Genomic DNA, 21845 nt, shown 5'->3' with positions numbered 1-21845 from the left:
TGGAAAAAAAAAAAAAAAAAAAAAAAAATTAACTAGCATGGGTGAGGAGTGGGGTATTCAGTTAACAAAATATTACCGTATTCAGGTGGTAAACTTGCCGCGAGCCCGGAGTCTCTCTATTTAGAATGTAAGATCAATTATACAACATGGAGTTGGGTTTTTGTTCAGTTGTATCATTTTGTAAATATTTGATGTAGTAACTTAGATATCACAGTACTCAGAACCACAAAGTTGTTTTGAAATTTGAGTATGCCAGAAAAAAGCAAAGCTCTTTTATCAATTCACAAGTATTTGATTAAGTCTTGTTCTGAAAAAATCTTAGCAATTTTAAAGATTGAAAACAATTGTAGCAGTTGCCTCTGTCTCTCCTGCTTAGAATTCAAAACTAAATCACATTAAAGTTAAGTCGGCTTTTCCAGCAGAATCATAAATGTGATGTCTAGTTTGAAAGTAGAGCTAGAAAGCAGAAAGTTTCAAAAGTTCTTTGAAAAGACAGGCAAATGGGCTAAGTATAACTTTAATACAACCTAAGTATAATCTAACCCCTATCCCTGGGGTAATATCAATTTTACAGTCCCCAAGGATCTTAATGTGGCCTCCCCTTCCCTGTTCTCTGGTTTTTAATGGCTGTAACTAACATGTGTCAAGTCTTTGTAAGCAATTTCTGAAGCTTTAGACTTCTAGATAGTCTTCTCAGTGTTCATTGTTCCTAAGACTGAAGGTGTCCAAAAGCAAATTACCATGATGTTTCTGTAAACTTAATTATTAGGTTAGTCTTCTCTTGTTTATTTCCATAACTGTGTTGTACTTAAGTGCTGTTTTTATAATCTTATGTATATTTTTGTGTATGTGTGTCCTGTCCTTTTTGACCTTCAGAAGAACAAGCTACTGAATCAGCGTTCCTTTATTACTATGGTATCAAAGATTTGGCTACAGTTTTCTTCTACATGCTAGTGGCGATAATTATTCATGCCATAATTCAAGAATATGTGTTGGATGTAAGTATGCAATCTTAGAAATCTATACTTTGTAAAATACTAGCTCTCCATACTATGATAGTCATATTAAATACATTTTATAATCTTAATTATTAACGATTGTTTTTATTTTTAGAAAATTAACAGGCGAATGCACTTTTCCAAAACGAAACACAGCAAGTTTAATGAATCTGGTCAGCTGAGTGCATTCTACCTATTTTCTTGTGTTTGGGGCACATACATTCTCATATCCGTAAGTATGTACTGTGCTGAAATTCTTATCTCTCAAAGTATTTAATTATATACCCAGAACAGAAATTGATGTCCTATTTTTAATGCTCATAAGCAAACCCTGAACCTTAGAAAAATTCCTCGTCTCTTGTTGTTCTTATCTAAGATTAGGAGTTCTGCTCTTGAACTAGTATAAATCAAGTTTCATCAGTAAGCTTCTCTTTTAGTTAGTTTTTATACAGCAAAAATTGCCAACTATGTTTAATGTTTCAGAAAGCCTTACTCATTTTTAGTCGATCTGAGTGTTGTCTTCATATCTTGTAGTCATTTGCAGGTATCTCTGTATTAGCAAAAAGGGTAAGTTATCAGTGATACTTTCACTGGATTACATGAGTTGTAGTGTTTCCAGTCATTTCGTTCTTTAAAAACAGTCCAGGGGCTTCCCTGGTGGTGCAGTGCTTGAGAGTCCGCCTGCCGATGCAGGAGACGCGGGTTCGTGCCCCGTTTCGGGAGGATCCCACATGCCGCGGAGCGGCTGGGCCCGTGAGCCATGGCCACTGAGCCTGCGCGTCCGGAGCCTGTGCTCCGCAACGGGAGAGGCCACAACAGTGAGAGGCCCGCATAACGCAAGAAAAAAAACAAACAAACAAAAACAAAACAAAACAAAACAAAAAAAAACAGTCCAGGTATTTTCTGAGCAAATTAAAATATTGATTAACTTTTTATTAAGGCTATCTAAACCTTTAAGTGTACCATTCTAACTAATGAGGGGGAAGAGAGTATCTAATATTAGTAATATCAGTCCTTTAAGTTTATATGAACCCCAGAGTTTACATATTTTTGAGTTTGTCAGGACACAGTATTTTTTTTTAATCGCTATGTTAGAGATGAATAAATAGGTAAAGTGAATTTTCCAGGGTATGACATTTATGGTTGGAGATAGACTAAAACTCAGCCTTTCAGTCCAGTGCTTGTTCCTTTGTAAACTGCTGCTTTACTTATACTTTATAGATACATTAAAGTTCAGCTTAAAATCTTTCTTATACATTAAAAAAAATTTTTATTGTTGATGTACAAAAGTTCTGTCTTACACATTTTTTAAAAAACGTGAAGGTGTTATACTTCCGTGGGAAAATATTAAGGATAAGTTGCGGGCTTCCCTGGTGGCGCAGTGGTTGAGAGTCCGCCTGCCGATGCGGGGGACGCGGGTTCGTGCCCCGGTCCGGGAGGATCCCACATGCCGCGGAGCGGCTGGGCCCGTGAGCCATGGCCGCTGAGCCTGCGCGTTCGGAGCCTGTGCTGTGCAACGGCAGAGGCCACAACAGTGAGAGGCCCATGTACCACAAAAAAAAAAAAAAAAAAAAAAAAAAGGATAAGTTGCTTCAGGATTTTTTTTAATATACATATGCAGTAATTCTCACTAAATAGATCTGGTTATCTAAGAAAAAGACGTGGTTATTATGTGGACATAACCCTGTAAAACTTGGCAACACCTTGATCTTCTGTCTCCTGTCAGGGACCACCTCTTTCTGAACCCTTTGCTTGATTACCCCGGACAAAATTCATCCCTCCAGTGGCTTTTGTAACTCTGTTATGTGCCATCACTGTTTTTTGGTTGTGTTATGTTTGTTTGCATACGTGTCTTTTTTACTCTACTGGATTGAAGGAATTTCGAAAGCCAGGAATTATGTCTTATTTGACTTCAAGTCACTCATATTGATTTTCACTTCACTAAAGTAAGCAGTTCGACTGAATGGAAAATAACTAAAACATCTAAAAGGTTGGACTTCAGTGGAACTTGAGGTGGAGAGATGCAAATGTGCAAGGAATGAAAATACTGTCTTATTTTCTAAGATGTTTCCATGCTCATTAAGCTAATTTTTGTATCTTCTCTCTTAGGAAAACTATATCTCAGACCCAACTATCTTGTGGAGAGCTTATCCCCATAACCTGATGACGTAAGTCATTTTCAGCAGGTTTTTCTTAGTTAAGGACCATCGTCACGTCACTTTTAAGCAGGATTTGTTCTTGTTATTCTCTTTAGGACCTTAGGGAAATTCGTACAATAGGTATGTCTTTGGCAGTCTCACTGCCATAAGGACAAAAAATTCCTGTGTGCTTTTTTCATGTATATAATCTTTTCAGCATGTTTGTTACCTTGAGAAAACTGATTTGTAACAGTAATCCTAGTTTAGTCCTCTGTCTTCCCTTTCTTTTCCCTATAACCCTTCTCGTCACTGCTCCATCTTCTACATTCTTTTGCTCCTTTTCTTTGCTCCAGTCTCTTTACACGCCTTCCATTTCTTACTCTCATACACTATAAGCTTGAGGGTAGGGACTGTTTCTTTTTTATTTTTATGGCCCCCAGGGTTTCTGTATGGTGCTGTAAGAAGCTCAGGGGTTGCAAAGTCAGCCAGCTAAGTTATTCATTCTTCAAGCCCAGCTGTAGAACATCTATTCCATATTTTCCTTGCTCCTTTAGCCTATATTGGCTTCTGCTTTCCTGAATTTGTCATTTTGGTGTGCAATATTTTATGTTTATCTATACATTGTCTTGGCTGTCCTGTAATTGTCTCATTTATGTAAGTCTTAAATTGTGCCCATGCCCACCAAGGCTGTATGTACCTTGACAGCAAGAAGAACTGTCTCTTTCTATATCCTTTGCTGTGCCAGGCTGTAGGTGCTTATCAGGTAGAAAGTAGTCAATAAATGTGTTGTGATATGAGGACTGGTGAAAAGGTATGAAGGGAATAACATGACCCTGCAATATTACCATACTCTGCTGAGCCATTCTGACTTTTACAAATTGTTAATTCAATGCACTTTTGTAAACTGGAGATGTAAACATCATATTTATGTGGGACTGTATGTTCCCCCCCTCCCCACCCCCTGGAACTATTCAGATTGGCTTTGTGTTCTCTGCTTTAGGCCTCTGGAGGGGAGGGGAGGGAGAGCAGGAGAAGGCGGCAGATCTGGAGGGGTGTGATGTGAGGAGGAGCCTGGACTCTAGACTGAATATGAGATGTCTCCTGGGGAGTCCGGCAGTGCCTTTTTCTCCTCTGGAATCCTGGTTTGCCTCCATTTATTGGGGGCTCTCAGTGTCTCAACCTGGTAGAGTTACCGTATTTCCCTAAGAAAAAATCCAGGGATTGTTTGAAATTGGGATTATCCTGGTTTCAGGTGCTGGTTAATCTGTGCACCTTCACTTTTCTATCCATCTTGTTTGCCCTTCCCACTTCCCTTTTGATGAAACCTTACCCATCTGTGATTTGATTCCCTTAGAGTCATGGTCCATATGTCTTCAGTAGCTGACAGGCATACTCTTCAGTATTAAGTAACTAATAGACAAGGGCCTCTGTTTCCTCGCAGCTCGCTTGCATGTTCACAGTGTTCTGCAGATCATGTCTCTGCTTCTGCTGTTTAATCCAGAGGAGCTGACTGATGCTGGGGGGCCGGGGGGCCGGGGGAAGTGGCTGTTGGAGAGTACGATACATGGAGTATCGTGAGGGGACCTGAAGTGATAACACAAAGGTAGCTACTTAGTACATCCTGATTTCCAGTGTTTGTTTGTACTTTATTCTTTAAAAATGGTATGCTTTAAAAGGTACTTTTTAATTTCTTGTGTTGGTACAGATTTCAAATGAAGTTTTTCTACATATCACAGTTGGCATACTGGTTTCATGCTTTTCCTGAACTCTACTTCCAGAAAACCAAAAAAGTAAGCAGGGGTTTTATAATTTTAAAAATTGTCTTTTGCCTTTTTTTGCTTTTTTTGGGAGTTTTTTAAAAATTATTTCCTCATGTCTCTAACCTCCCTCTCACCTCAGCTCTCCCCCCACTATTCTCTCACCTCTCTCCTTTCCACAGAGACTAAGTATCCTTAAGTATTTATTGAAGAAACCTTCAGTCATTTTAACTTAGAGGGGGATTTTACATTTGACATGTTAGTTTCTCATTTTAAGATTATGTTAGTGGTAATTTAAAATAATTTAAACAAATTTTGCAATGTAATGTTAGTTTTGTGTTACTGATATTCTTAGCAGTTTCACAAGCGAGACTAAAAGGATTAATTAGATTATTGTACAACTAAATGGTACTGTGTGTAAGTCCCCCAAAAAAATTCAGTATCGAGAAGAGTAAACCATAGTTAAATATTCACCTTGAATTTTTTCCTGGTGAAATAGGTGGGAAAGATGTTTGTTTGTTTTGTTTGAACAACGAGTAAACCACTGGAGCACTACAGTAGCCTCCTGTGTAGTTTTACCCTCAGTACTTCTGAAGTCAGGCTTCTGTGATGTCACAAAGTAAACTTTATTTCCTTTATTTAACTCTTTCTCCTCTAAAAACTCTGCTAGCTCCCTGTTGCTTTAAACTAAAATAAAGCTGCTCACCTGTGCTCTAAGGGTTTCTCCTGTCTGTGCCCCCTCCCCTGGTCCCTTTTTCTTCCACTCTCTCCTTATGCCTCATTCACACTGACATTCTCTAATTTTATAATTCCAACACACCAGTTCTTTTTTCTGGAATACCTTTTCCCTCTGATAAATTAATCAAGCACTTTTGTTCTCTTTTTTTGCGGCGAGATTGTCTAAATATTCCTATATATGAACTGATACGTGGGTGGGGCTGTGGGTAAAAGAAGTCTGATCATGAGTTAACAACCACAAAGTTGGGCGGTAGGTACCTGGGGATTCGTTATACTGTCTGTTATATGTATTTCATATTTTTCCATGTTTAAAACACTGTTGTTAAAATCCCCTACTTTGAGAAGCTTTCCAAAATAGCAGAGCAACCAGTCCATCCTGCAACCATCTTTCCTCTGCCTTCTCGAAAGCCACAAACACTTATTTCTATATATACTCTGAATAGTTAATTCATGAGTATAGGCACTTGATTTATTATTGTGTTGTGTCTGTGACTTTTCGTGTCCTGTGTGTCTGTCATCATTGATGTTGTTGTCTGCCATGAAAAAAACACCGTGTTTCTAAATTAGGCCGTGTAAAGTACAATGTTTTTCTAGTTAACTTGTTTGTAAGGATTAGGATGAAGGTGCATAAAACCTTTGACTTAGAACTGTCTTAAGGTAAAATTCTTAGGCTCACAGTTTCCAATAACGCTTCCATATTCAGTAAGCACCTACTGTGAACCATACATGTCCCATAGCTGCACTGTCCAAATTAGTAGCCACAAGCCACATTTAAATTAACTAAGCAAAAACAAAATTCACTTTCTTGGTCACACTAGCCCGATTACAAGTGCCCATTCACCACACGTGGCTTCACTGTCTGCCATCTTGGATCAGAGATAGAGAACATGTCCATCATTACAGAAGGTTCTGCAAAGCACTGCTGAGACTATCATAGTTCCTTGATGTCTTAGTACCATGGTTCCAATATTTAAAGCTTTCTTCGTGTACTTTTTATACCTGTGGACATAATACCTCTGGGTTTCATTATTAATTCATATGTCTGTATCTTGTTCGTTGACCATGTAAGTAGAGAGGGACATTTCAAAGTAATTGTTCATTTTCATTCTCAAAGCTCTTTTCTTATCAGTTCCTGCCAGATGGCATTTCTCCAGAAATGCAACCTAATTTTTATGGAATAATTTGCATAACTTAGAATTTAACTGAAACTATTTTTAACACCTACATATGACAGTCGAAAGTAACTGTTGCAAGTAATTAACATAATTTGAAAGTAACAGCTGCATATGTGTTAAACAGTTTCTTAAAATTTACTCTATAAAAATTGTTTTTGGAAGAACTCTTTACTGGAAAAAACTAGTACAGTGATTGTTTTGAACCGATCCTACAGAGAAATGAAGAAAGGAACACAGTAGCAGTTCAAGATGTGTGTTAGGCACAAATAACTCAGTTTCTTTTAAGAAGGATATTATAACCACATGTAATACGTATGTTTCAATACAAATAGTCCTCTCTTTTTGCCCGTAAGAGGATTCAAAATGTAATTTCTTAGCCAACTTGAATATATGAAGTTTCAGGGAAGTGTGGATGAAATAGCCAAATGTTTTATTTCTAATATCAGTTTATTTGGTTTAATTATCCATACATGTAATTGTATATCATATAAAGTATAATAAATTAGAAAAATGCTTTCTCCTACTTCATGAGGGTTATGCCCACCCTTCAACTTTGTTGTTAACGTCCGTCCTTCATCACTCGAGCTGCTCTTTGACTCATCTAAGTCCGTTTTTCCAGAGCACATCATTACCTCTGTCTTACTTATTCCTCCACTAGACCTCTCTAAGCATTTAGAAGTGACATTGATTCAGGTTTCTCGGGCTGTGTATCTTACCCAAACATTTATTTGTTGTTCAGAATAAAGTAATTGATACAGATCCCTGTAGTATGAGAGCTTTGAAAAAATTTACACATGAGACAGCTCCATCTGTTGTTTAGGGGCAAATCTTTGCCTTATATTTGGGCATATATGTGATACTCAGTTTAAAGTTAATTTTTCAGTACAGTGTAGTTAAGAAAAGCATTTTCTTTAAAAAACAGAAGTTTACTAAAGTATATGGCTGACCTTTTTAATAAAAACATGTTGGAATAACAACTGAAAATGTCACCTGAAGTTATTTATAATTTTAGAATTTGTTTTGATTTAAGTGTACTATGTTTATTAGATTTTCCATGAAAAATGAAGCTATCAGAATTTTAAGTCATCACTCTATGACATCATCCTTATATAAACTACTTGAACGTTAGCATTAAAGATAGATACGAACTTGGCAATGCTTTTCTAATAACTCAGTTTCATTATATATCTTTTTCATTCAAGTATAAAAAAAGTTTGCTAATCTTTAAACAAACAAATACACAAAACCTCATTTCTGGCTCCTGGTAACAAAATCATAGGATGGTGTGTGAAAATGTCTTGAAAAACCAAAATCGCCTTTTCTCAGCCATGTTTATATTCATCTAGACTCTAGATTCTAGAACAGTGATGAACTGCCTGTGGATGGCTTACTGACTCCCTAATTGAAATCTAACATGGCCAGTGAACTGATATGTGCCAACATTTCACCCAGCCTTCTCTGTTCTCCCTGAGCCCCAGGGAAACGTGTAGGCCCCAGAGACCCTGGTGCTGGACAAGGTCTTTATTGTTGGCCATAGACATGTAACCCCATGAGGATTGAAGAATGTCAGAGGAGTCTGGCCTAGAACAGGACTGCTGAAAGCAGCCATTTTCTAAGTGAAATCTAGATAAAATTTCTCATTTTAAAAGTCACGCTACATCATGCACATTACCTTTGTATTATTACTATGGGAATGCCTTTAGCTCACTTTCTCCACCACTTCTTGTGGGCTCTTCCCTGTCACTCGTTTATTTTGACATGCTGTCTCTGGTTAGGCTTTGAGTATGCAAACATTGCTTTAGAGACACTGATCAGTTTGTATAAGGCTGAAGTTGCTGTTACTTAGAAAAAGGATTCTTAATACTCCGTCCTTTTGAAAGTTGAAGAGACTATTGTAAAAGCTCTTGCTAGGCATTTGATGGTAGTGAGGATGGAAGCTGTGATGGTAGTTTACTTTGCATTATTGACTCATCTGGTCTGCTGTCAGAAAGGCAGGGCTGAGATGCAAAGTTGGACCTGAATCTAGGGAAGAAGCTCTGGATTTTTCTTTACCTAAATGGCAAAAGCACAACCTTGCCTCAATTAGGTTGAGATTTAAGGACAAGAAATATAAAAGAAATGGAATGGCCTTTTGAAATGTAGTGTGTTTGTAATTCATAATAGTATTTTTTGTCAGAGAGGAGAAAAGATAGGCATCTTATGTTCTCTGCTAAATGGCGTATTTTTAAAACTTATTTGTGTTTCTTCTTAAAAACAAAAAATCTTGTATTTTAACTCTCCCAAGCAGTTACACTGCTCTGGTTTTTCCAGCAGTTATTCCAGCAGATTAGTTTTTTACATCGATTTACACAAGCTGTTATGTAGTAAAATGAGTTCAGTGTTCAATCAGCAATTAAAAAACAAAAAAGCTTTTATTATAAGTATTGGGGGTCCCCCTAGTGTTGTTTTCCCCTCAGAAATTTGGAGCATTGTTTAACACATCTGAAGGAAGGAATATGGCAGCATTTCCCATACGTAGTCACTTATATGCCACCTTGCTGCAACTTAAAATGTTTTATTTAAAATTATAATGAAAGTTTGTTTTCTTGTATACTATCTAAAATCATTTTGTGCGGTGCCAGTGATATACACACCACGTAGCATATCAAATTGCAGTTATAACCCTACAGCTGAGCTGGTCTGAAATGACTATGAGAACGAAGAGGCTTTCTTGTGGTTGAACTTCACCATGTTGTCTCGACACCTTTCTCCTCTCTCCTTTGGTAAGGAGAATTAGTTCATTGGAAGTTCGAAAATTATGTGGAGAGAGTCTTCAGACAGCCTATTTTCAGAGATACTTCTCTCTCCAGTTGGAAACTCCACTGTAAACTTGGTATTATGTCTTGGGAGTTTTCCCTGAGAGACCCAAAGTGTAGGACTCTATATAGTTCTAGTCAACTGTTGTATGATCTACCTTTCTAACACTTGATCTTTGTAGCATTCTTACTAGAAAAGAAAGAGTTTTTAGTTTCAAAACTATACTTGTAAACTCTACTCTTTCTCAGAAGATTTGGTCAGGTAACTCCCTACTTGAAATGTAGGTGGCAAAGAGAAGACCAATAGAGACCTGTGCTGAACTCTGTTATATGCCAGAGATGAGTCTAGTGAGGTTCCAGATGAATGCAGCTCAGTCTGCCAACATCAACCACCATTTTAGTCATTTTAATTAGAGCTGTAGTACATGAATAGTACTAACCAGGCTAATAGAGCCTTGTAATATATATTTGACAGGCTAATAGAGACATATATATATCAATATATGTGGTAAACTGCCAAAAAGAGAGAGCAGAAATGAGAGGTACAGGCATTTCATAAATTACCAAGTGTTTATTGGGCCTGTCACTGTTCATATTTTGCAAACATTTTTGTACTGCAACCCAAGATGAAAAACTAGAGTTTATATCATAATTCTGTGTGTGTGTGTGTAAAATCTGGATTAAAATTTTCATGAAACAATGCAGTGTGCTATACACTGTAGCATTTTTTATTCTATTTCGTATTTCAGAACATGTTAGGGTGACCCCCTAAATCGATTTCATGATTCACTTATGTCTTTGAAAACCACTCTTTCTAAGATAACCAGGTCACTAGGAACTATGGAAGAAAAAAAGAGAAGCAAAAGTAAAATCCGGATACCTGGCTTACAGGTTATTAAGAGGAGAAAGAATATACAAATAGATGGTATCCTAAGTGAGAAGATAAATTTTAACCTTCGATTTTAATGACTTGACTGACAATGAAATGAAAGGGACAAAAAGCATGAGCTAAAAAATGTGAATACTATTTAGGTGAACAAAAGCACCTCTGCTGGTATAAACATAGCAATTTTAATCGTACAAGGACATTATGGTTATTAATACTGTGTCATTTAATAAATGTTTATTATAAAAAGAACCACTCAGTACTGAAAGGGATTTGGAGTTCATCTGATTCAGGCAAACCCATCTGTTACTCACATTTAGATGAGTAGCTGAAGCCAGGAGAGGTTAAAGAGCTGCGGCTAATTGGGGTGAGCATTCAGGAAGGGTGCGGGGCAGAGTGGCCTTCAAGTCTTCCTCTGTGACAGTGCATTTTCACTCTGCCACACTGCTTCTAAGAACAGAACTGCTTCCCCATGTTTTAATCTACTGTGCAATTTTCTGTTTACAGGAAGATATTCCTCGTCAGCTCGTCTATATTGGTCTTTACCTCTTTCACATTGCTGGAGCTTATCTTTTGAAGTGAGTTGGGATTTTTCTTGGGTGTGTATATGGACTGGGCAGATCGTATGCTAATCTGTCTTAATTCATAATTAATCTTTTCATTTTAAATGTGTTTTTTTAACAGCTTGAATCATCTAGGACTTGTTCTTTTGGTGCTGCACTATTTTGTTGAGTTTCTTTTCCACATTTCCCGCCTGTTTTATTTTAGTGATGAAAAGTATCAGAAAGGGTAAGTTGTTGAGCCGTTCTATTTCTTGTGTAATTCAAGTCAGTGCCTGTGTTGCCAAGGACCATGCTATTGGTGATTATATTGTTTCATAACCTGTTAGTAGCAGCTTTAAATAAAATGACCCTGTTTAGCTGTTGATGTTGGTATTTTGTTCTCCAAAATAGAGTCTGTCTTAGCTAGAGAGATACTGTATTGGAACTTATAATTTTGAGGGTTGAGGGTTTACTTTTCTGATATAACTTCTCCTATCTTGTTTAAGTGCACATTTTTCTTTTGGAGAAGGAAGAATGAGGAAGAATGAACTTTCAGAAGAAATTGAAATAATACATTATAGAGCCTTAAAGATATTAAAATACTTTGATGGGAAAATTGAACTGGAACAGAATTGAAGTGATATGGCTTGTAAAGAGTGTGAAGCCTTTAACAACAACAACAAAAAAGTAAAACTGGGACTCTCATGAGAATTGAGTACACGGCTTTTGTTTTATCCAGCATTTTCCAAAATTGTTCTATATACCAGTAGTTCCAAGAATCATTAATAGTTGTTACACACACACAAAAAAGATCAGCTAAACAAAAAATATCAAACATTTCTTTACTGGACTTCTAGAACCTGAAATAATGCTGATATGTTATATATCTTCAAGAACGTGATATAATATGAAGCATTTCCCTAACATTTTATTTCAGAATCCTTTTTGCAGAACAATAAGAAATGCTGTTTTATTTTGCATTTACTTAACAGGAATCTGATTTCTACTAGGATCTTTTCTTATTTTTGCAATTCTGTGAATCTGACTTGTGACATTTTTCTCAGATTTTCTCTGTGGGCAGTTCTGTTTGTGTTGGGAAGACTTCTGACTTTAATTCTTTCGGTACTCACTGTTGGCTTTGGCCTTGCAAGAGCAGAGAATCAGAAGCTGGATTTCAGTACTGGAAACTTCAATGTGTTGGCTGTTAGGTAGAGTTGATTTAATATTTTTCTCACTTTGCACTACTATATAGTATGTATTATCAGTTTACAATATGAATCATCTAAAAATAAAGGGATAAATACAGGGGTTAGGGTAAATATTCATTTGATTTGACTTCATACCTGTTAACGATTTCGTGTCCAAACTGAAGTACTAAAGCGTTTATTTAACTTCTGGGATTAATCATTAGCAGGATAATTATTTATTAACATAATCTTGTCAACTTATTGGGAATTTAGCGCTAAGTTAATCCTGTCAAAGCAAGATAGACTACTTTATTCAATGGCATTGTTGGAGTGCACTCTAATTTTCTGTTTATTCCTTCATATTCTCAGAATTGCTGTTCTGGCATCTATTTGCATTACCCAAGCATTCATGATGTGGAAGTTCATTAATTTTCAGCTTCGGAGGTGGAGAGAACATTCTACTTTTCAGGCACCACCTGTGAAGAAGAAACCAACAGTGACTAAAGGCAGGTCTTCTAGAAAAGGAACAGGTTTGTATTCAGTAAGCAATGAAAACCTTGAAGTAGGAAACTTTTTTTTTTTTTAATGTTTTGGGGTCTTATTTATAATCTTGTTAAGACTCAAAATCTTATAAAGGAAAGTTTGTTCTACTTATTAGTAAAATTAGAAACAAAATCATTTTCCCGCATCCTACAGTTTGTTGGTCAGTTATTCTCCTCAAAAGCTATCCGCTAAGTTCTCTCTGACAAGTTTTCCAGACTTGATGACTTTGAGCCACTGTAGACCAATGTGGACATGGGCAGTTTTAGTGAATAACTAACCTGGAGAGTGATTGTACTTTCAAGCATCTTACTCATATTTTAAAAACAAAACCTTTTTTCAGCCCCTTCCCATCTGCCCTTTAGTCCCAAGTGGAACACCGTTTTTTTCAATAACTTCTGATTGTTTGATCCTTCATCTTTGAGTCTGCATCTCACCTCTTTTCTCCTTCTGGCTTTTGATTGAAAATGCATTGATAGTGGAGTAATTTTTTTTCAACTTCGAGTGTTAATAGTTGGAACTGTAACACAAGGAGTTCCATTTTAAAATATATATCAACTGTGGTTTGCTCCTTATAAGTCTTTATAGCTGGTAGTTGATGTCCTCCAGTCCTATCCTTATTCAGGCTTGTATCAGCAACTCTTTGCATGTCATATAAATTTTACTGCATCTTGGTCAGTTTTCACACACACAAGTAGCTTCACTGGGGTATTAGATTGATATTACATTGAATCTGTAGATCAGCTGAGGGAGAATTGAGCATATCAACCCATGAATATGATATATACCTCCCACTTCTCTAGATTATCTTTAATTTCTCTCAGTAATATTTTTTAATAACTGCTTTATTGGAATATAATTCCCACACCGTAAGTTCACCCTTTAAAGTGCACGTTTCAGTGGTTCTTAAGTATATTCACCATTAGCAGTCATTTTCCATTCCCTCCGTTCCCCTGCCAGCCTCTTACCTGTTTTCTTTCTCTGTAGATTAGCCTTTTCTGGATATTTCCTATCAGTGGAATCATACAGTATGTGATCTTTTGCAGCTGTTTCTTTCACACAAGATTCATACATGTCGTAGCGTGTACCGATACTTCATTCCTCTTTATGGCCAAATAATATACCAGCGTATGTATATACTATGTTTTGTTTATCCGTAAGTTGACTGACGGATTGTTTCCACTTTTTTGGCTACTGTGAATGATGCTGTTAACATTTCACGTACAAGTTTTTGTTTGAACGCCTGTTTTTTGCTGTTTGGGATATATGACTAGAAGTGGATTTGCTGGGTCATATGATAGCTGTATATTTAACATCTGGTGGGAACTGCTAAACTGTTTTCCAAAGTGCACCATTGTACACTCATTGTTTTGCGTGTTGATATCCAGTTGTCCCTGCACCATTTGTTGGAAAGACTGATCTTTATTGAATTGTCTTGATAATCAGACAATTGAAAATCAGTTGAAAATCAGTTGATCTTGTTGAAAATTGATTCTCTTGTTGAAAATCAGTTGATCATAAAAGTAAGAATTTAATATTTCTGGACTCTCTATTCTAGTCTCTTTATCTCTATGTCTATCCTTGTGCCCTTGTCTTGATTACTATAGCTTTGTAGTAAGTTTTGAAATCAGGAAATGTGAGTCTACCATTTTTTTTTTTCATGTTTTGGTTATTCTGGGTGCCTTGCATTTCCATACGAATTTTAGGATCAGCTTGTCAATTCCTGCAGAAAAGCCAGCTGGCCTTTGATATGGATTATCTTGAATCTGTAGATTGCTTTGGGGAGTATGAACATAGATGTCCTTCCATCTTTTAGGGTCTTCTTTAATTTCTTTCAGTTAAATTTTATAGTTATCAGTGTATAAGTCTTGCACTTCATTAAATTTATTCCTAAATATTTTATTCTTTTCAATGCTGTTGTAAATAGAATTGTCTTCTTAATTTCATTTCTGGATTGTTCATTGCCAGTGTATAGAAACACAGTTGATTTTTGCATAATGATCTTGTATCCCACAACATTGTTGTGCTTATTAGGGTTTTTAAATTTTACTTTACTATTTAATTCTAGTACTTTTGTGGATTCCTTTGCATTTTCAGTATACAGGATCATGTCGTTTACAACTAGAGATAGTTTTACTTTTTCCTCTCCAGTCTGGATGCCTTTTATTTCATTTTCTTGCCAAATTATCCTGGCTAGAACCTCCAGAACAATTTTGAATAGAATTAGAACAGATATCCTCATATTATTCCTGATCTTAGCAGGAAAACATCTAGCTTTTCACCATTAAGTATGATGTTAACCTGTGAGTTTTTCCTAAATGGGCTTTTTCAAGTTGAGAAAGTTTCCTTCTATTCCTACTTTGTTTGTAATTTTTATCATGAAAGGATGTTAGATTTTGTCACGTGCTTTTTCTGCAACGATTGAGATCATCAGATGGTTTGTGTCCTTTATTCTGTTGATATGATGGATTATATTAATTGATTTTTTAATGTTAAGCCAACAATGCAGTCCTGGGATAAATCTCACTTGGTCATGTATATAATCCTCTTTAGATGATGCTTGATTTGGCTTGCTAGTATTTGGTTGAGGATTTTTACATCTGTATTCATAAAGAATATTGATATGTATTTTTTGGTAATGTATTGATTTTCAAATGTAAATCCAGTCTTGCATTCCTGGCATAAACCCAAGTTGATGATGACAATGTATCACTTTTGCTGGATGGGTTTTTTCAATATTTTGTAAAAATAGGATTTTTTGCATCTGTGTTTATGTAAAAGATTGGGCTATAGTTAGCCCTTTTCTGGGGTAATATCCTTGTCAGGTTTTGATATGAGTTATGCTGGCTTTATAAAAAGTATTGGGCAGTTTTGTCCTTCTTGTAATGCCAGCATTATTTCTTATTTAAATGTTTGGAAGGATTCACCAGTGAAGCTATCCAACCTAGACTCTTCTTTATGGGAAGATTTTTTTTTTTAACTACATGTTCACATTCTTTAATAGATAATAGGATTATTCAGATTTTCTATTTCTTATTGTTTCTCTTTTGGTAAATTGTGTTTTTCAAGGATTTATCCATTTCATTTAAATTTGCAAAATGTATTGATGTAACATTATTCATAATATTCACTTATTAACACCTGTAGAACAGCAGTGATTCCCATTTTTCATTTCCTGCGTGAGTAGTTTATGCCTTTCTCTTTTCTTCTTCCATCAGCCAAGAACCAAACCTTTGTCTTCTTTTGCTGATTGTCTCAGTTGTGTCATTGATTTCTGTTCTTATTTCCCTTTCTTTGGGTTTAATTTGCTGTTTTGTTATTTGTGGTTTACCTTGTGGAAATAAATCGTTGATTTTTCATCCCTTCTCATGAATTACTTGCAATTAAGGTTAAACTTCCCTTTCAGCAATGCTTTACCCTTATTTCACAGATTTTGATACATCTCTTTCATTATCATTCAGTTTCAAATATTTTATAATTCCATTTTGTGGTTTCTTCTTTGACCCACATGGATTATTTATAAGTAAATTGTGTAGTTTACAAATACTGTATTTGGGCATTTTCTAGGTTTTGGCGGGCGGTTTCCTACTGATTTCTAGCTTAATTCCACTGTGGTTAAAGAGCATACTCTGAATGATTTCAGTTCTTTGAAATTTGTTGATACTTTCATTATGTCTCATCCTGTGTTCAATATTGATGAATGTTCCACTTGGACTTCAGAAGGATGTGTATTGTGTGTTTGTTGGGTATTCTGTTCTGTAGGTAGGTGTCAGGTCCATTTGTGATGTCCAGGTTTGTATCTTTACTGACTTGGTGGAAGGAGTTCTGCTTGTTCAGTCAGTTACTGCAAAAGGTATTGACCCATTTCTCCTTGTAGCTTGTAAGTTTTTGCTTTAAATATTGTGAAGATATGTTATAGGTATATCAGAATTCAGGGTTGTTATATAAATCCCTGTGGGATTTGTCCTTTTTTATTGTCACATGTCTATCTTCATCTCTAGCTTGTCTGAATTTACTCCAGTTCACCGACTATCTTGTGGTAAAGTGTTAGCTTCCTCTATCTTTTCCTGTGTTTTTCTACTTTAAACCTTTCTTTGTCCTTAAATATAAGTTGTGTCTCTTGTAAGCAGCATGTAATTGGATTTTAATTTTTTCATCCCGTCTGACGAAATTATCTTTGTTTTTTTGACAGTTATACTGTGATGTGCCTGGGTTTGGTTTTCTTTGCATTTATCCTGCTCGGTGTTGTGTAGAGCTTCCTGAATCTTGGCTTGGTTTCTTTTGCCATTTTTGGAAAATTCTTCACCATTATTTCTTCAGATATTGCTTCTGCCCCATTCTCTTTCTCCTGTCCTTCGGGGATTCCAGTACATGTGTTAAACCCTTTTACCCTGTCCTTTTATATCTTTTCATGCTTTCTGCATTTTCCATCCTTTTTTTTCTGAGTTTCAATCTGAGCATTTTTTTTCTAGTTCACTCATCTCTTCTGTTGTGCCTAATCTGCTATTAAACTTTTATTAAATTTATATTTTTAGTTACTGTATTATCCTGTCCTGGGATTGAAGATTTTTGAGTCCTTGGATGAAATTATCTATCTTTTCATTTATTTTTATTAATCATTGTTCTTTTAATGTCCCTGTGTGACAACTGCAGATCTGGATCACCTGAGGATCTATTTCTGATTTTTTTTTCTCTTAGTTTTCAGTCATTTTGTCTTGTTTTCTGGCACACCTGATATATATATTTTTTTTATGAAATCACTTTTTGTAAAACTTTAATTTCTGAGACATTTAAAAAGTCACACTAAAAGTATCACTCTAAATGTAAAACAAACAAGACTGACAATTTGTAAACAAAACACTCTGTAAACAAAAATAATTTGCCAATGCATCCAAACATTATTTTTAAATAAGCAACATTATACCAGTTTTGTTTTGTTTTTTTTAACCTCTTTATTGGGGTATAATTGCTTTACAATGGTGTGTTAGTTTCTGCTTTATAACAGAGTGAATCAGTTATGCATATACATATGTTCCCATATCTCTTCCCTCTTTGTCTCCCTCCCTCCCACCCTCCCTATCCCACCCCTCCAGACAGCCACAAAGAACCGAGCCGGTTTCCTGTGCCATGCGGCTGCTTCCCACTGGCTATCTACCTTACGTTTGTTAGTATATATATGTCCATGTCTCTCTCTCGCCCTATCACACCTCACCCTTCCCCCTCCCCATATCCGCAAGTCTGTTCTCCAGTAGGTCTGTGTCTTTATTCCTGTTTTACCCCTAGGTTCTTCATAACATTTTTTTTTCTTAAATTCCATATATATGTGTTAGCATACGGTATTTGTCCTTCTCTTTCTGACTTACTTCACTCTGTATGACAGACTCTAGGTCTATCCACCTCATTACAAATAGCTCAATTTCATTCCTTTTTATGGCTGAGTAATATTCCATTGTATATATGTGCCACAACTTCTTTATCCATTCATCCAATGATGGACACTTAAGTTGTTTCCATCTCCAGGCTATTGTAAATAGAGCTGCAATGAACATATTGGTACATGACTCTTTTTGAATTCTGGTTTTCTCAGGGTATATGCCCAGTAGTGGGATTGCTGGGTCATATGGTAATTCTATTATCCAAAAATGGGCAGAAGACCTAAATAGACATTTCTCCAAAGAAGATATACAGACTGCCAACAAACACATGAAAGAATGCTCAACATCATTAATCATTAGAGAAATGCAAATCAAAACTACAATGAGATATCATCTCACACCAGTCAGAATGGCCATCATCAAAAAATCTACAAACAATAAATGCTGGAGAGGGTGTGGAGAAAAGGGAACACTCTTGCACTGCTGGTGGGAATGTGAATTGGTTCAGCCACTATGGAGAACAGTATGGAGGTTCCTTAAAAAACTACAAATAGAACTACCATATGACCCAGCAATCCCACTACTAGGTATATACCCGGAGGAAACCAGAATTCAGAAAGAGTCATGTACCAAAATGTTCATTGCAGCTCTATTTACAATAGCCCGAAGATGGAAACAACCTAAGTGCCCATCGTCGGATGAATGGATAAAGAAGATGTGGCACATATACCAGTTTTTTAAAATTTAAAAAGTCAGTACTGCATGTATCCTCATACTTTAAAAAAAAAAAATTATTGTAAGAATTCTGCCTTTATACACTAAATACTGTGCTAACAATATAGAAAGCCACTTGGGGCTTTCACATGATGTAAGCCTGTGTTGTTGGCACATAAAGCGGTTACTGAGGCCACAGGGAGGCCGACTGGGCTCCAGCAAAGCCAAGCAGAAGCCAGTGCCCCTAAGGTCAGGTTGAATACTGAATGTTTTGTGTAAAAGCATGCAGAGGCTCTGGATGAATTAGTAGAAGCTCTGGATCATTCTGTGTCACTGAAGCTGATCTATTTCCAGTTTGTCCTCATTCCTAGGACATCAACTATTTCTAAGGGCTTTCTTCTCTGGTGGGCCCCAAATTCATATTTTTGTCTCCCTATCATTGTGAGACTTCCCAGTTCTCTCTGTAGCTTTATTCTTTGTTAGGAGTTACTTTCTGCTTGATTTTTCTGAGTCTTGCTTGGTGCGTGCACGTTTAGTAGTTGTCAAATACCTTGGGGGAGAAATACACTTAGCTGACTTGGTTTTTTTCCCAGTGTCTTCAAATAGCCATTTTTGTGTTCGCCTTTTGTGGATATTTTTGGAGGGAGGGTTGGTCTGGCATCAGTTATTCCATCATAGCTTGAAGAAGGCGATTTTAACGCTCTTAAACATGAGTTATCATCCTAAACACCAATTTTTTAACATGTTGGAAAGAAACATATCCCCAAGAACTTCCCTTGTCTGCTGTCCAGTGTGAAAATGTTCCTTTATTTCTACCAGAAGTATTGCTCTGCAGACTATTTTATTGTTCTGCTAATTGTTTTTAGAGTTTCTGTCTTCTCTTTTTTTCTACCTTCAATAGTAGTTACTTTCCTTTTTTAACTATTTTTTTAATTGAGATGTAGTTGACATATGTAATTACTTTTAATTTGCTGCTTTCAGTTCATTGTGTTTAACATGTTATCAGGTTTTATGGTTGGTTAAATACTAGTAAAGGTTAAGCACTAATAAGTAAGTTTCACCTAAGGGCATGAGAGTATATATTAGGTTTTAAATTTTCTTTTCTGAGGGTACCTTTATGTGTAAAAGATAATATTATTTGCACTTACTTAGAAAGTAATCCTGATTTTTTTCTCTTTTCAGAAAATGGTGTAAATGGAACAGTAACTTCAAATGGAGCAGACTCTCCCCGTAATAGAAAAGAGAAATCTTCATAATGAATTATAATCTAATTGATTAATGTCCCCAAAGAAATCTGCTTTTTACTATATCTTTCAGCACTAGAGATTTTTTTCTGTTCTTGAAAATACAGTTTGTGCTCTTTGATTCTTGCTACTATTGTTTCATGCATTTTTTAAAGGGCATTTTAGGGGAGGAGGATTACTATGAAAAAAATACTTCAGCTTAGACTAAGCTACCTGCCTTCAAAATAGTTTAGGGACCACCACCATGTTTTATTTTGTTTTTTATCTTTCAGCATTTTTCTAATGATTTGAAGAGAGAACTATTTACAAAAATTCTACATATCAGTGATACACCAATTTTTTATATTAGCAAGATGGCCTCTTCCAGCAAGGCCATATTTTTTAAGTTATCTTTCAGGGCAAAATGGAAATAATATAAAGTTGGATGTCAAACTTTAATATGTTTTCAGTGTTCTCTAATTTTTAGGAATTTTTGTAGCCTTTACACTTGGGAAAAAAGATTTGTAAATTCACCAAAATACTTGTGTGCTTTATTTTATAGTGGTTGTTAATGTTATCCACATCCCCATTTTTTTAAGGGAGAAAAAAACATACTTTTGGTTATGGCGTGTGAAGATTTATTGCCATGTATATTGAATCAGAATATATTAACATAAAAGTACTTGTGAATAAAATCTTTCTGTGCATTTTCAACGCTTGTAAACTAGAAATCAGAAAATTAAATATTTACTATAAAGAAGAAAATTTGAACATAGACCTTTTTGATATGTTTATTAATAATAATTCTTAATGGGGCTTGTCATAAGTTTGATACGCACAGCAGCTTAGAAAAATACTGTTTAACCTGAAAACCCTTTTAAAAAATGATGCCTACTTGATTTATATATGTAAAAAGATGTCAATATTTGGAAAACATTTAATGTACTAGCCTCAAATTGAAAATTCAGGTGGATAAATAGTCTTACAAAAGACAATGCTTTATGTTATAACTGTAGCTTTGGTTCCATCCTTATTTGAGAAACATTTATCTGTATAAAACATATTTTTGGATAAATATATATATATATATTTGTATCTCTATAGAAAGGCTCTAAAAAACATTTGAGTAAAATATTTGGTTTCCTTTTCTGTAATTATCCTTTAAAATCTTTATAGCTCTATTTGGGTTTTTGTCGTCTTTACAGGGCATATATCACTCCTTTCAACGTTCACATTTCGCTCCCCACTTCTCACTTTTGTCACCAGCTAATGTTTGCGCCATTTTTAGTATAAAAGTTGCAGACCTGATAGGTCTGCAGTTTAATCAGTTGCCATGCTGCTAGAAAGTTGTGCTTTCTGTTTCCAGCTGTTTACCTACTTCCTGGAAAAAGTAGCTCTCTGTAGCATCATGGAGTTTCAGTGGAACCAAATCTCTGCCATTAAAAACTGGCATTATATTGAACTATACATTGAGAAATCAATCAGAATAAAAATTTTTACTTTCACAAGCTGTATCTTGGATGTTTTCTTTGTTGTTAGCAAATTTTATGCTATTTTTAGTGTCTAATCTCATTAAAATGTACACGTTGAAAGAGTGTACTTCTGATAAACATTTAGAACAGCCTTTCTTTCGTAAAAAGTGTGTTCTACCAAAAAAGATGATTAGTTTCATATATTATTAATGAGGGCAACTGTGAGAAAAAGTGGTTTATAACCAAATTCAGGGACTATTGAGTTAAACAAAGGTGTCTTTTTTACTGCAGGACTGGTCATCTTT

The 21845-nt window shown here is 35.7% G+C and overlaps 1 protein-coding gene across 2 annotated transcripts in view; it reads left to right on the top strand.

The window, feature by feature from the left end:
- TRAM1 (translocation associated membrane protein 1) overlaps positions 1 to 21580 on the top strand; it is a 31111-nt gene extending 9531 nt beyond the window's left edge. Inside the window, exons 3-11 of one of the 2 annotated variants that reach the window (XM_007460778.1) lie at positions 877 to 998; positions 1114 to 1230; positions 3108 to 3166; positions 4842 to 4926; positions 10995 to 11065; positions 11172 to 11276; positions 12094 to 12237; positions 12586 to 12746; positions 20028 to 21580. In XM_007460778.1, coding sequence (XP_007460840.1) covers positions 877 to 998; positions 1114 to 1230; positions 3108 to 3166; positions 4842 to 4926; positions 10995 to 11065; positions 11172 to 11276; positions 12094 to 12237; positions 12586 to 12746; positions 20028 to 20101 — 938 coding nt within the window. In that variant the 3' untranslated portion in view covers positions 20102 to 21580. The remainder of the gene's footprint in view (positions 1 to 876; positions 999 to 1113; positions 1231 to 3107; positions 3167 to 4841; positions 4927 to 10994; positions 11066 to 11171; positions 11277 to 12093; positions 12238 to 12585; positions 12747 to 20027) is intronic. The other variant, XM_007460779.1, reaches the window with a different exon arrangement.
- Positions 21581 to 21845: the final 265 nt, after the last annotated feature.

Source organism: Lipotes vexillifer, unplaced genomic scaffold, assembly GCF_000442215.2.
Source record: "Lipotes vexillifer unplaced genomic scaffold, Lipotes_vexillifer_v1.1 scaffold27, whole genome shotgun sequence".
Lineage (NCBI taxonomy): Eukaryota > Metazoa > Chordata > Mammalia > Artiodactyla > Lipotidae > Lipotes > Lipotes vexillifer.
Note: the sequence above shows the minus strand (reverse complement) of the source record. Positions and strands in the feature narration are given on the sequence as shown.